The 13968-nt window shown below is 39.5% G+C and overlaps 1 protein-coding gene across 1 annotated transcript in view; it reads left to right on the top strand.

The window, feature by feature from the left end:
* The window catches only part of LOC104553490 (tyrosine 3-monooxygenase), a 30760-nt gene extending 17754 nt beyond the window's left edge, over positions 1–13006 (top strand). The window contains exons 7-12 of the mRNA XM_010196176.2: positions 915–1050; positions 1704–1773; positions 3468–3524; positions 6750–6845; positions 11448–11581; positions 12847–13006. Coding sequence (XP_010194478.2) covers positions 915–1050; positions 1704–1773; positions 3468–3524; positions 6750–6845; positions 11448–11581; positions 12847–13006 — 653 coding nt within the window. The remainder of the gene's footprint in view (positions 1–914; positions 1051–1703; positions 1774–3467; positions 3525–6749; positions 6846–11447; positions 11582–12846) is intronic.
* The last annotated feature ends 962 nt before the right edge of the window (positions 13007–13968 follow it).

Raw genomic sequence — 13968 nt, 5'->3', positions numbered from 1 at the left:
TTCTAGGCAAACATAATGGTAAAAAAAAAAAAAAAATAGGGCAGAAAAAACAGTGAAAGCACTGATGGAAACTCTGATGTTAAATGGTTAAGGGCCAAATTCCATCACCCTTATCTCTGATGAGGACCTGGTCTCTCTCTATAGTCTAATGAAGTCCAGGCAGAAAGATAAAATTGATTGCAAGTTTTGCCAGTGCTGAGCTAGTTTATGCAAGTGAAGCATGCACTGACAAAGGGAAATGAAATTGAATAGTATGCTTCAATTCTTATGTTATATTATGTTATGTTGAAGTAGACTCACCGAGGAACAGAATTGCCCATACTGGAGCACACTCATGGTCCAGCTACTTCCCTATTCAACAGCACAACGTACCAGGGGTTTCAAAGCAGGGAACAAGAAAGTCTCCAGGAGAGGACTAAAGAGTAATTTGCCATCAGGGAAAAGCCAAATGCTCTCAGATAAGGGTAGGAGTGGGCCGTTCACCTATATGCTGTAGTGGAAATGAGAGAGATAATCCAAGAATTAATAGAATAGCCAGGACTGAAAATGCAGATTCTGTCCCCTGCTTGATCATAAGGATCATATATAACCTCAAACTCATTACCAACATGTGGGACACAGTAGATACATGTGTGTAAATGTGCTAAAAATGTAAAGTAGGGTAGGCAGTACTCACATGCCTCATATCATTGCTGTGTGTAGGACGGGTAGCTAGGTGATTTGATGTTGCAGTAATTAGACCCCTACCAGTACAAGGGCATGTCAATAATGATAAGCAAAGATGTTCCTACTATGCTTAGAAGGAAGGAGCTACTGCAACAGAGTGTGAAGGCCCCCTGAAACTGCTTACATGAAGTAAGTGAGAAATAGTTAACCCTAGAAATGCCTACATTTAGTCTTGTTTCCCTTTGTAGAGAGAACAGGTTTCCAGCTGAGACCAGCTGCAGGACTGCTGTCATCTCGTGACTTCCTTGCCAGCCTGGCATTCCGTGTTTTCCAGAGCACGCAGTATATAAGGCATTTCTCTTCTCCTATGCATTCCCCAGAACCGTAAGTTTGATGCTCTAGCACAATCCTGTCCTTCTGAATGTTTTGGGGATGATTCTCATGGGAATGTCTCTGGAGCTCTGCTCAATAGTTCACAGAATGAAACAATTTGAGAAACTGGTAGCTGGAGAGTTAGAATGGGAAGTCATGCATGAGAGGGTGTGGGTCTCTGTCTCTCTTGCAAAGTTGTCTGGAGAAGGAAAAGACTGCAGAATATCTGGTTTAGTCTTTTCATCCCGCCTTCAGTTACCATCTGCTGGGGTTTGATTCCCTGCTGTGAAACTCTCCCAGTAAATGCTGGCCAGACAACAGCAATTACATTTCATGAGAAACTGCAAATTTGCACAGACACTTTTGTTGTATGCTGGGACAAAACAGGGGCCTTTCAAAAATGTTGTGACATAGGAGACTAGGGCCTGTGCCATCCCAAGTGAGACAATAGCCAAGGTAGCAGGGGGGCAGCTGGGTTCCCATGGCAAAAGGGAATGTTTTGTCATGTTCCCTGCAGAGTCAGACCAGGTATGGAAGCATCTACTGTGGAGCAGCCCTCACTCCAGTTCCCTTTAGGGGACTATCAGCTAAAGTCCTTCATGGAGAGGTTCATATAGGGCAGGAAAAGAATCCTTTCTTAAACATAAAGGTCACTTGTTTTCCAGAGACTGCTGCCATGAGTTGTTGGGTCATGTTCCCATGCTAGCTGACAAGGAGTTTGCCCAGTTCTCACAGGTGAGAAGCTTATCCTACTGGCTGTTTAACTTACTGCTCTGGATAGCAAGCCAGATGTACCTCAAAGGTGTGCAGCTCACCATGCTCAAAAAGTTATTTTAAGGTTTGATTGTGCCTGAGTCACAACCTCCAGGGATGGTGGGCTACCAATGCCTTGGGAGACAACTACTCTAAGGGAGTGGTGGCATTGCTCCCTGAGGATATCGTGTAAAAGGAAGGGCAGGCAGTCCTTGTGGGACTTCTCTGTGGGAGGGCCGTGTCAGCCTGCAGAAGGATGACAGTGGAGCCTCCGTGGTGCTGTGTGTTTGAGTTGTACCGCCTGCACTGTTCCCCTGGCTTCCTGTCCTACACCACATGAACCTAACCAGCAACAGCCATGGGGCCCCCAGGCTGGCTCTGCCTCTGGGTGTACATTTTTTATCTCACATGATACTTTAATTGGGTCCATCACCATGTCATTCATTAGAGTTGTTTTTCCTTACAACTCACCAGATTCTCACAGCATTGCTCACACCAGTGAGGAGGCTCCAAAAAGCAAACAGGATTTCTTTGTACAGTAAAGGGGTATTTAGTATGAGCAGTCAGTGTCAGACCCAAATGAACTCCATGACTTCATATAATTAAAGACTTCAGAACTATGAATGTGCCTCAAAACTATAACAGAGGGAAGACGATAACTCATAGTCAGGCTTATCAATCAGTGTGGAAACTGGTGAAAAAGAGTAGAAGGGTTACATGATGTAGGTCTCTGTCTCAATATCTTAAAAATGAAAGACATTCACCTCATGTAACGTGGCTTCCAGTTGTACCAGCTTGGATGCATGCCAGTTTCCATTTTGGTCATAAGTATTGGTTATTGTCAGATTCAGATGAATAGTACTTAAAATAATCTAGTGGTCTATAAGTTATCATGGAAGAAACCTCTTCAGTTCAGTTCAGTTCAGTTCAATACCAGAACTGAAGAGACATTAAAAATAAGAAATTATAACAGTTTTTAAACTTTCAGCTTTTCTCTTTGCTCATTTATAGCACAGAACACAGACTATACAACATGGCTTCACAGTAAATGAATTTTCTTGTTTTACTTTTTTCTTTTACAAAGTATTTTCACAGTTGAAATTCACCCCATGAAAATTCTTTTTTGTTCTATTCAACTTGAGATAATGAACGGTGAAAATGTCATAACTTTGTTTGTTTGCTGCATGATATGGCTCCTGGGATGGTTGAGACATCTACAGATTTCTATTGTGAGAATAACAATTAAGAGGGAGCACAGATGAGAGTAAACAGAATTCTCCCTGCATGAATCTGACCCACTCATAAAAGCTATCAGGAAAAGAGTGAGAGACAGAAAGGTAATGGTAAAGATAAAACCCACCTTACTGTCCTTCATTCTCTCCCTATAAATCTCTGCCCGAGATAGTCCAGCATTAAGCCAAGAGGTGGTTAACTTTACACGGGGAATGCTGAGGATTAAGCACTCATCTAATGTGGTTCCCAGTGGTGTGTAGCTGGGGGCCAGGGAGAGGTAGGCATCCTGGAAGCCATGGAAGGTCATTTTGGGTGACAAAAACAATGAATAGTTCATGCTATTCATGCTAGAAATGATGTGGTCCTCCCCCTTCCCCTCTTTCTCTCCCTTGGGCTGAATAATCACGCTAGTGTAACACTGCCTGCTTGCTTACTTGCTTTAGGATATTGGACTGGCTTCTCTTGGATCATCTGAAGTGGAGATTGAGAAACTGGCCACAGTGAGTACAGATGGCAGTTTAATATTTTAGGCAAAACCAAAATGATTCACTGCATATCCCTTACTGTGCAGAGAAGGCTCTTCTCCAGTCTCGCAGATTAGCTACAAAAAATAGCATTAGCAGGATTGTCTCTTCTTTTCATTCACAGGTTAGACAGGTACTGGGGCAAGGGCTGGAGTCCCTCTGGGGCAGCCCAAATGCATATGATTCCACCTGAGGAAATGCTTATACTCTCTGCTTCTGTAAGAATATATTGCCGAAGCTGAGTTCTGACATTTTTAGTCACAGAAGGATCCCAACTCACTTTCCAGATTCATCTAGTAGTGAGGATAACCCATGCGATTCCTGCACTTTATCCTACACAAGGTGCAGAGAATCATCAGAATTTGATTCACTCTGTATTCATTAACCTCACCAAAAATAGATGAGCACTTAAAAGCAATTTGAAAGCAGGTAGTATCAGTCGGTTTTGAATCACTAGGCTATATACCTCTGCTGAAACAACTCATGCAACCCTTTTCTGCCATCTTAACTTGTTCTGAAAGCAGGCTGGAGCCAAATGCTTGGGGTTTTTTTTTGCTGACAATGACAATCATTTCCCAGTCTTGATAATTTTTTTCAGTGGAGGAGACAAGCCTTACTCTCACTAAGCTGTTTGTGGCTCATTCAGGAAAGAGAATGATAATTGTCATCCCTGAAATTCCTAACCCAACCCATAGCCTCACACATGGTGAAGGAAAATGTGACACTGTGTGAAGGAGATTATGGCTTACCTAAAATCTATCTTCAAGTACCTGTCCTTGGGTCAGGAGTAGTTAAGACCAGCAGGATTTTTAGAATTTAGAGAGGAAAAGGTACCAGTGCTGATCTTTTTGTAGCATCTTCCAGGTCCTGGGCTGATGATGTGAGGGGACTACGTGGGAAGAGGCAGTGACACATCCACATTTCCTCTTCAATTTCTCTCTCTGGGACTAGGGAAACTTGAGTTAGATTAAGATCCATGTCTTTGCTAGAGTTAAAAGAATTATGAGTCTCAGAGAGTCATTTTGCATCATTGCCCAGGTCTTGATGAGATTGAGTGAAGACCAGGGGCTTACACAGTGTTCCTCTACAAGCATCCCTTCCTCACCATGGACTGGCTATAACTATATGAGAGATATGGTTAGGATTAGAAGAATGCTGAGTCTCTCATATGAAATTGTTGTAATATCATCTATAGTTTGGGGAAGTAGAATAAGGCTACCATTTTGAAAAGGCTTCTTCAGGAATTGCGAGAACATAGTTTTGTAAGCATCATTCAAGTATTCCGAATAGTAAATTTGTTCTGGATTAAGATCTCAATCTTCAATGGCTTAAAAGTTAGCCATCTAATCTAAGCTTATTGTTTAAGTTCTTTCACTGAAATGTGAAGACAGAGAAGAATGTGTTATGTATTCCCTTTGCTGACATAGGTGACTAATATAAATTCTTTTTTCTCACAGGAAGTCCCTGTGATTCTCCTTTCATTATACAGAGAATGTAGGTAACTAGTTCAGATGATAGGACAACATTTAAGCTAACTAAACATTTATTTCTAGAATCTCAGATTTGCTATGGTGTATATCGTTTGAAAGACAAACTTTGAAATGTCAGTATTTCATTCAGTTCCTGGACTTCTCTAAGGAGGTAGATCTGTGTACAAGAGATGGGAAATTGCCAGTGTTTATGTCATCCACAGCATGCCACTAGCACCATGTCTTGTACTCTGTTAAAACGATGACAGCCAAAAGAACTTCAGTAAGTAAAAGCCAAATACAGGACTTCTAAAGAAACATTGAAAAGAATTCCTCCTCCCATGTGTCATTCTCCAGTCAAAGACCTTCTGCAAAATGAGGAGACACTCAAAAGACTTGTCTCTATGAACTAATAATGATCAAGATCATTAACACAATAAAAATGTAGAATTGTTAGCTGAACTGTAGAAAAAGAGATTAGGATCCTGGAGAAAGAAAGATCCTGGAATGCTGTTTCTTTAGAGTTAAATGTGCAGGCTAAAAACAAGTCATCAAAGTCACAAGACACGTGAAAGAGGGTGGAAGAAGGAAGAAAGGAAGGAAGGAAGGAAGGAAGGAAGGAAGGAAGGAAGGAAGGAAGGAAGGAAGGAAGGAAAGGAAGAAAAGGAAGAAAGAAAGAAAGAAAGAAAGAAAGAGAAAGAAAGAAAGAAAGAAAGAAAGAAAGGAAGAAAGAAAGGAAGAAGGAAGGAAAGAAAGAAAGAAACGTGGAGTTTCACATCGGTTTGCAAACTGCCTGCAGTTCTTTGAGAAGAGTGCTGACAATACAATACTTATGGCTAAACTGAAACCAGGGCCCAGCCCTGGGTACAAGGCAGTGAAGAGCTATGTGTTCCTAAAGGAATCTTGAAGAGTTGTGACACTAAGACATATTCTTGAAATGTCTCACGTTGTCTATGTTCTTCTTTTTCACAACACCTATCCAGCTGCTCAGCAGTCAGATCGTATCTAGAACTGATCCTCCACTGCCCATTTCTTTAGATGTTATAACAAGGAAAGGGCTAACAGGTTGGCAAGAGCCAAGAGTTTTTATCCCATCACTGTCCAGCAGATAAAGGAGGTATGGTCTTAAGTATACTTTATTGCAAGAAAAGCCTCAGGACACACATTTTTATGTTCTACTGATAGAGATGTAATTGGCGTAATCCTAAAGGGTTCATTGCTGCTAATGAATGCCATTCTTCAGTTTTTCTGAATGCTATCACACAAGGAAAGGAAGTGGAAACTGTCTTTTCAAGTATCTTTCCTAGGGTCTTGAACCGTCTATGGGAATATAACTGTCCTTCTGGGCACTATAGGTTGAAATCTGTCAGTTTTCACTGACTAGGCTAAGAGGTTGCAGGGTAATTTGTAACACCCTCCAAGGAAAGAAGGAGACTTTATGACTATACTTTCCCATGTAATTATCATTAGATTTTTCTTTTATTTTTATTTTCTTTTTTCAGGGAGTGAGAATGGGAAATTTGGCAAACTTTTAAAAAAGATATGTAATCATTTGTGTGTGTCATATACATTGGAAGAAAGATTTTTTTTTTTCTTAAAATATAGAACTATAAAATTTGAAGATACAAAGACAGTAAGGAATACAGAAAAAAGAATATTACATGGAAAATAAGAAGCTTTAAAAGTGAACTGTCTGTTGAGGCTGTTTTTTACAAGTTGTTCTTATTACCAGCTTTATTGGTTCACTGTGGAATTTGGTCTCTGCAAGCAAAATGGATCAATTAAAGCTTACGGGGCAGGACTGCTTTCATCTTACGGGGAGCTTACGGTATGTGTCAAACATATACTATTGAAAGATTTCTGTAACCCAGTTTTCTGAACTCTAATCTAAAAGCAAAATATTGTTTTCTTACATGAAACAATATGATCCTAAATAATGATTTTTCTTTTTTTTTTTTTTTAAAAAAAATCATTGTCCATTCCCAGAAGCTACTGAATAGAAGGAAAAAATACTGTAGGATTGTACCTGTCTTCCACCTAAAGAGATGAAATGCAGTGAAAGCAACCATTCTGTAAAGGATTTGATATGTCCCTTACTGCTCACAGCTAGTAATATTGCAGTTGACCTTAACATAAAACTCATGTACCAATCTGAATTACTCACTAGAGGGCAATATTATGCCTATTAAGAACTCTTATATGGCTACTTTGACCGTGCTGTTCACATTCATGTACATATGAATCAGAAAGGAACAGACTGATTGGAATAAATAAAGTGCTAAGAAACTGTAAATAGTATTTTTCATTCCTAAATACGTTTAAAAGCCAATCCCCACTTGAGTTTTATGTAGATGAAATCTGCATATACAAATTTGATACTACCTTGTCTGGACAGATGAACTGTGAGAGAAGAGGCTGTACACCTTTACAGAAAGCTTATGGGTTTCCCCTGCTTTGGAGAAAAAGCTGATAGAGGAGATACAAATTTCTCCTTAGTTTCACTGGGTACTGAAACAGGTGAGTTTCTAAGCGCAAGAGCTCTAAACTGGTATCAATAGATCTCAAAGACTTCCACTTGTGCAGATACTGGATTTTTTTTTTTTTTAATTAGTGAGAGCTAAAGGAAAATAAAAAGCACTCTTTCAAGTGTTTTTATAAACTGGAAATCAATATTTTCATGGAGGGTATATTTTAAGCTTAACAGGTAGAAATGGTAGCCCTGCAGCCTGCTACACGACACACATTGACATGGAACCATGGCTGGATTAGCACAGTTTGGACTCCCATAACTGGAGATAGTTGAATTGTTATGACCATAAACATATTGCAAATCTCTCCTAATGGTACACAGGTCAGCCCACTTCCCTTGGCAGGAGTAAGAAACAACATGTTAATGTATCTCAAGACATTTATATAACAGTTGTCCCAACAGAGGGGCAGTTGAGTTAACATACTGAAAGGGGAACCTTTCCAAATATCAAATTTCATTTTATCACCTGCCAAGTTTAACAACGGTTTCTCCCAACACTTGCAATGTGGAGACTTTTGTGAGCAAACTCTAATTTGCAGAGCTTTCTCTCATGATAAACTGAGATCTGTATGCTCATTAGCCCTCTAGAGAAATAAACATGCCTTCCTTTCTATATAGCAACCTGATCTTGTGCATCACTGCTCATGAGCATGAGCAGATGTGTGCCAGCAGTATCAACAGCACTCATCCATAGAACAGTGAAATGTATTGTTTTCAAAGAGTAGATCAATGAGCTCCCCTACAAATCAGGCTCCAGTACAATGCATTTGGTTTACAGATCTATCTACTCTCTGTTAAGGCTAAAGCTGCTGTTTTTCTGACAATCTTTCAGCACTTGCTGTATTCACAGCCAAGAATCAGGAAAGCTAGGTTTCTTTTATTTACCTGGTAAAAACCAAAAAAGTCCAATATTGAAGCACAGTTCAAGGCAACATTCATTATACTCTGCCTTCTTGAATACTTTATAGGGTTAAATAAAACACATATACTTGTTGAATAAGGCCCTAAAGGGCAATGGTAATAATGTCTTTGATACTTAGGTAGCTCTCATAGTAATATCCACCACAAAGTCTATCTGCATGATTCTTTTTTCTGTTTAATTTTGACACAGATGAAGGTAAAAGTCATGTCAGAAATGATCACTTTTGGTTGCTGGAGTTGAGTGTGCTAGATTTGTGCTCTCTCTTTTTATCCTTTTCTTCATCTGACCAACAAGCTCTTCTGCTTTTCATTGAAATAGTAGGCAAGAACTACTTGTTCATAAAATGTGCTATATAACATAAAAGTATAACTGCATCTCAAATTCCTTACCTCTATGGAGTTACAATGGAAGTTGTAACTGTCCTTGAGTTGACAAATGGCATTGTCTTCATTACTTTTATTACCAGTAGCTGTTGAGTAATGCTGCTGGATAAACTTTTGATACATCTGGGTCCACCTAGGTATTAATCCATTATATTACTGAAATTACCTGCAGATGTGGTGGCATTTATATTCAATAGGTAATGGAGAAGGATTACCAAAAGTGTGTCCATCTTACATGTTACACCTAAGAATCTGAAGGTGGGCAAGTGTTTCACCAATAATATTGCTATATGCCCTGTACAATCCCAACGTGATCTCTGCAAGCTCATCACCGTGTAGCTTTTGAGACAGTACTTTAGTGGGTTCTGTGCACTTTACCTTGAGCATCTGAAACGTCTTGTGCACAAATGAATTATATCCACGGCCTTAAGCATTGAAATTTCATTTTATGGACAAATGGTCAGTCTCACAGATTTTTATTTGGAACACAACCAAAATAGAGAAATGTTTCCCTTTAGTCATTTTAGTCTGCATAAACATCTGATTCCAACTTCAGTACAGACAGTGTCAGCATGGGTAAAGTGATGAGGTCCTGTGCTTAAGAACCTGCTAACAACTTGGATGTGTATACCAACTGTTTCTTTTACAGCTAAAGACAGGAAACACGTAATGCAGTGTCTATTTTGTAGAAGGGAATTTTTTAGAAATACAACAGTGACGAGGAAGTTTCATTAGAGAAAATGAAGATTAGAAGACAGTGATAGCCCTTGGTTCCTTGAAAAGCTGATTTTGCAGTCCTAGACTGGCTCTTGAGACTAGATAAGAACTTGATTACACATCATTTAGCTGTGTTTGGCACAGACAGACTCACTGCAGCTCGTGTGATGAAGGAGACAGAATGCAGCAATGTGCTTAGGTGTTTCCTCATTGCTAAAGGCTTCTGAACCAGGAATGCCAGGATCATCAGATCACTGAGAAGTCAGTAAAGGTGTTAGTTACTAAGACTAGGTAGCTGGCTACAAGAAGAAAACGAGCCTGGGAATATCTCTGAACTGCAGCCTGGACTGTCTGTGAATGTGTTACTGTAACACAGCGAACCATATTCTGACTATGAAATATTCAAAATGTTTTCCTCTTCTTCACAGAATCCACTCTGATCAGTTTGAACTCAGCTTTAGGTAGTTATTTTCTGTGAATGAGCTGATCCTGCCTAAACTCAGGAAGTAATTTAGGAGAAAGGCAGAGATCGAGAGGGAGAGCTAGATGACCTCTGCATGAGGCTTGCACTTGAATCCATGTTATCTAACAAATCATTTAGTGACAGCAGCTAGATACTGGAAGAGACAGGATAGCCATACACAAGTCTAAAGTGAACAGTTGTAATGGGTCTGACTGCTGGCCAACCTTGCCTCCTCTGAACTGTAAGAGTTTCTCCCCAACAGCTCTTGGTATTGCACTGTTTATTTCACTATATTCTGTCAGCTGTTCTACATTATCCAAAATGCTTCTCCTGTTAACACTCAGCTGGACTCTGTCCTACATATTGTAAAATCTTATGGCTCATACTACACTTCTGGCAGCACTCAGTGCTACATATGCTTTTCTTGCAGCACAGCAAGTACTTAACTTGTAGAGGCCTTTAAGGCCATCCGGTTTCAAGCTGAACTTCTACTGAAATCAATGAGATTTCAGTTCTGCTTCAACACTGACAGCATAGAGGGACTCCTGTCGGGTTTTGAGTTTCTGAAATCTTTTCCCATTAGTCCCCAGAGCTTCTAAGATTATAAGAGCAGCCTCATGTTTGTGTATGCCATCCATCTTAGATTGTATGAATTCTCTCCAAGGTTTATTCTTCAATTACACACTGCAAATGGTGAACATGAAAACCACCATCTTTTAACATTTTATACCCTTGGGTTTTGATGGAGTTTTTTTGTTTGGGGGTGGTTTTGTTGTTTTGTTTTGTTTTTTATTTTTGGGATTTTTTTAAAGCTATGTATTAATTTCTGCACCAGTTCTGCAGCAAATTGGCCTACTGCTTAAGGCAGGACTCTAATGATACAGATTTCAGGTTCAGCTCAGTGAAACATCTAAAATGTGCTTAGGGGTACTATCTGAATTTTTCCAGTTAGCAAATTGAGCTGAAAGTCTTGTGCAGTGTCACTCACTCTTACCAGTTATTTACAAGTACCATGGGAGTTGGCACTGGGATCATACAATAGTGAAGGGCGCCTCCTGAAGACTGGGGAAGAAGAGAGAAAGACAAAGATGCAGACCTCAAAGAAGGTCTAGATATTCAGATTTTGAGGTGTGGCATAGACTTTCGCCTCCCTGTCTGAGAATGTGTCTATGGTACTCAATTGTGTATCACTGTAGTACAGGAAATATTTGTTTCTTCCCCTCCACCCCCCCCCCCCCAGTTATTTATTATTTGATTTATTAACTGCTAATTATGAAAAGCAGTTTTCACCTGTGAAAGAACAGGGCTTGGTATTACCTTTGACTATTCCACAATGACAATATCACAGTCCAGTAGGCACTGTTTCTTACTATGTTCATTCACCTGCTCTAACCTGTGTTGTTCCTGTGGCAAAGTATGCTTTATCAAACAAGCCAGAGTACAAGCCTTTTGATCCAGAAGTGACTGCAGCTCACTCCTATCAGGATGAAGCCTTCCAGCCTGTCTACTTCATAGCAGAAAATTTGGAAGATGCCAAAGCAAAGCTTCAGTAAGTAAAGTGTTTATGAGTATTTTCATTGAGGGCGCACACTGGCTTGAATCCTAATCTCAGATATGTCTACCACTACTGCAATAAACATGCCAGGCTATCTCACTGTGCACTTCATCTGCACAGTGGATATTTTACAACAAAGTTAAACATGAGATTGTTTCTCTCAGAAAGGCTTCATAGAAAATCATGACTACTTATTGTTATGCTCAGTCCAATGCTTCATCTTAGCAGTGTCTCTTTTTAGCAACTTCTGAAGCAAATTCTGTAGCTGAATAGTTGGGGTGCTATGTGCTATTCCACACAAATTGTGAAGAATTGATTTACTCAAAGTCACACTGAAATTTGTAGCAGACTCAGGCATCAACATGGATCAGCAGGGGGCTTAAAAATGAGATTGCTTTTCTTCTCTAATTGTATCTGCACAATAATGCAGAATCAGCTTACACATACAACTTTCCAGAAGCACTGTCTGCTGGGGTTATTGCAATGGCAAATTAGGCCCCTCATCTTAAAATCGAAAGTTCGTCTTAAATTGTTAATATGTGTAAAAACGTGGCTAAGAACTCACTGGCAGAAAAGACCTCAAGTGCATTTGACTCGGGTAAACCTGATAAGAACTTACAGAGATAAAGAACACGCCATTCTCAGACTCTAAGCTTTTTCGTACATATTTTCAGGATAGTTCTGCAGCCAAAGCCACTCAAAATAACCAAAGGCACAAGAATCTCTCACAATGGAAAACGTAAGACAACATCAGTACAGGGGGTTCCTACCATCATGTACTTAATGCAAACATTGTAAAAAATGACAAGCAATCATGGTTGCTTTTTTTTTTTTTTTAATTAGAGACAGTAATATAGTCCAGGATGCCTAATATCATCAGGTTTTCAGAATTTTATGAAGAAAGAGCTACTCCAGGTTATTTCTTGGAAATGAAGGCGGCAGACATGCTGTGTTCCTGCATTCCTCAGGCTGTGGTTGTAATAACTCTGAATTGTGCTAATGTAGAGCTGTAAGAGCAGAGACAGGTCTGAGCCAGACATGCTGAAAAGCAGGCACTGCAAGTAGTTTTTGGGCTGCAAGTAGTTCAGCCATGAGGAGGATATACTGTACCAGACAATGCAGAGGAACAGTGAGGATGTGTCACAGCAGCTTCTGCTCAGCTATAAGTCCATGCCTACATAGTGAGAAATTAGGTCCTGCAGGTTTTACTCTTAGGGAAGTGGATTCTGAACTAGCGTCTCTGTGTTCTTCTGCCACAGAAATTATGTGATGAAGATCAAGAAGCCTTTTTCTCTGCACTATGACCCATTCACCAGCAGCATAGAGATTATGAACACACCACAGACAGTCAAGAGGACACTCCATCAAATGAAAGAACAACTGAAAAACCTCTGCTTGACGCTTGAAATCCTCTCTTAAAACTACAGCAGTACATATCACCTGACATTGAGATATTCATAGACAGTTCCAGCACTTGAAAATTTAGTGATGAAGTTGTAGTTTATATAGAGATCTGTAACTCACAAACCAGCTCTGTCAAACTAATCTTTTCACTGTAATTTAGATTGTTGACTTAGCCATGTTAATGAGTTCTTAATGAGTATGTTTGAATGCCAAACAAGACCAAATTACTCAATTTTCTGTAGGTGATATGAGCTACAGTTTTTTGGAATGTATTTATCTGTTATTATTGGAGTCTTACAGATTTTTTTTATTCACTTGACACCTTTTAAAGTTATCTATGACAAAATAGAACAGTAACTCTTCAGCCACACAGCCTTTTACTTGCTGCTTAAATGACATGATCACAGTATTTTAGGCTGGCTAACTGCCTACAGTTAGCAGTCCTTGCAGAAATACTATCAGCTATTGTGCTCACCAGCTATGAATGATTCCCTTACAATGTGCAAATGCAAGAGTTTGTAAGAGGAATCCTTTACTTCTGCTCACTATTTTTAGACACTCATTCAGTAGCCTTCCAATATGGCAAGTAATTTCTTGTCATATTTGAGATTGCAGAATATTAGTCTCTTGGTTAAAAAAAAAACAACAGAAAATAATAGGCCCATGATAATCTGTCTCTGTCACATACAAGGATGCTTAATTTGAAAGGGAAATTTTGATTCAGGGAAGGAAATTTGAGTGTAAGGAAGGATTTTCAAAGAAGCCTTTAACAAACAGTTCAATTGGTCTTTCATCAAATTCAGATACTCCTGGAGGCCTTTCAAAATCTTTGTTTCTTATTGATATTGTGATGATTGTGGTAATAACCAAAAGGACTATGGAATATCTAGTGTAAAGCCTGTAGCAACTATATAGTCTTGTTACAGAAACAATGTCAGACGTGTGTTCTAATTCATCTTGCCTCTCTCTCCAGTCCT

Source organism: Colius striatus, chromosome 1 (genome assembly GCF_028858725.1).
Source record: "Colius striatus isolate bColStr4 chromosome 1, bColStr4.1.hap1, whole genome shotgun sequence".
Lineage (NCBI taxonomy): Eukaryota > Metazoa > Chordata > Aves > Coliiformes > Coliidae > Colius > Colius striatus.
The sequence above is the reverse complement of the archived record's forward strand: the minus strand, read 5'-3'. Positions and strand labels throughout refer to the sequence as shown.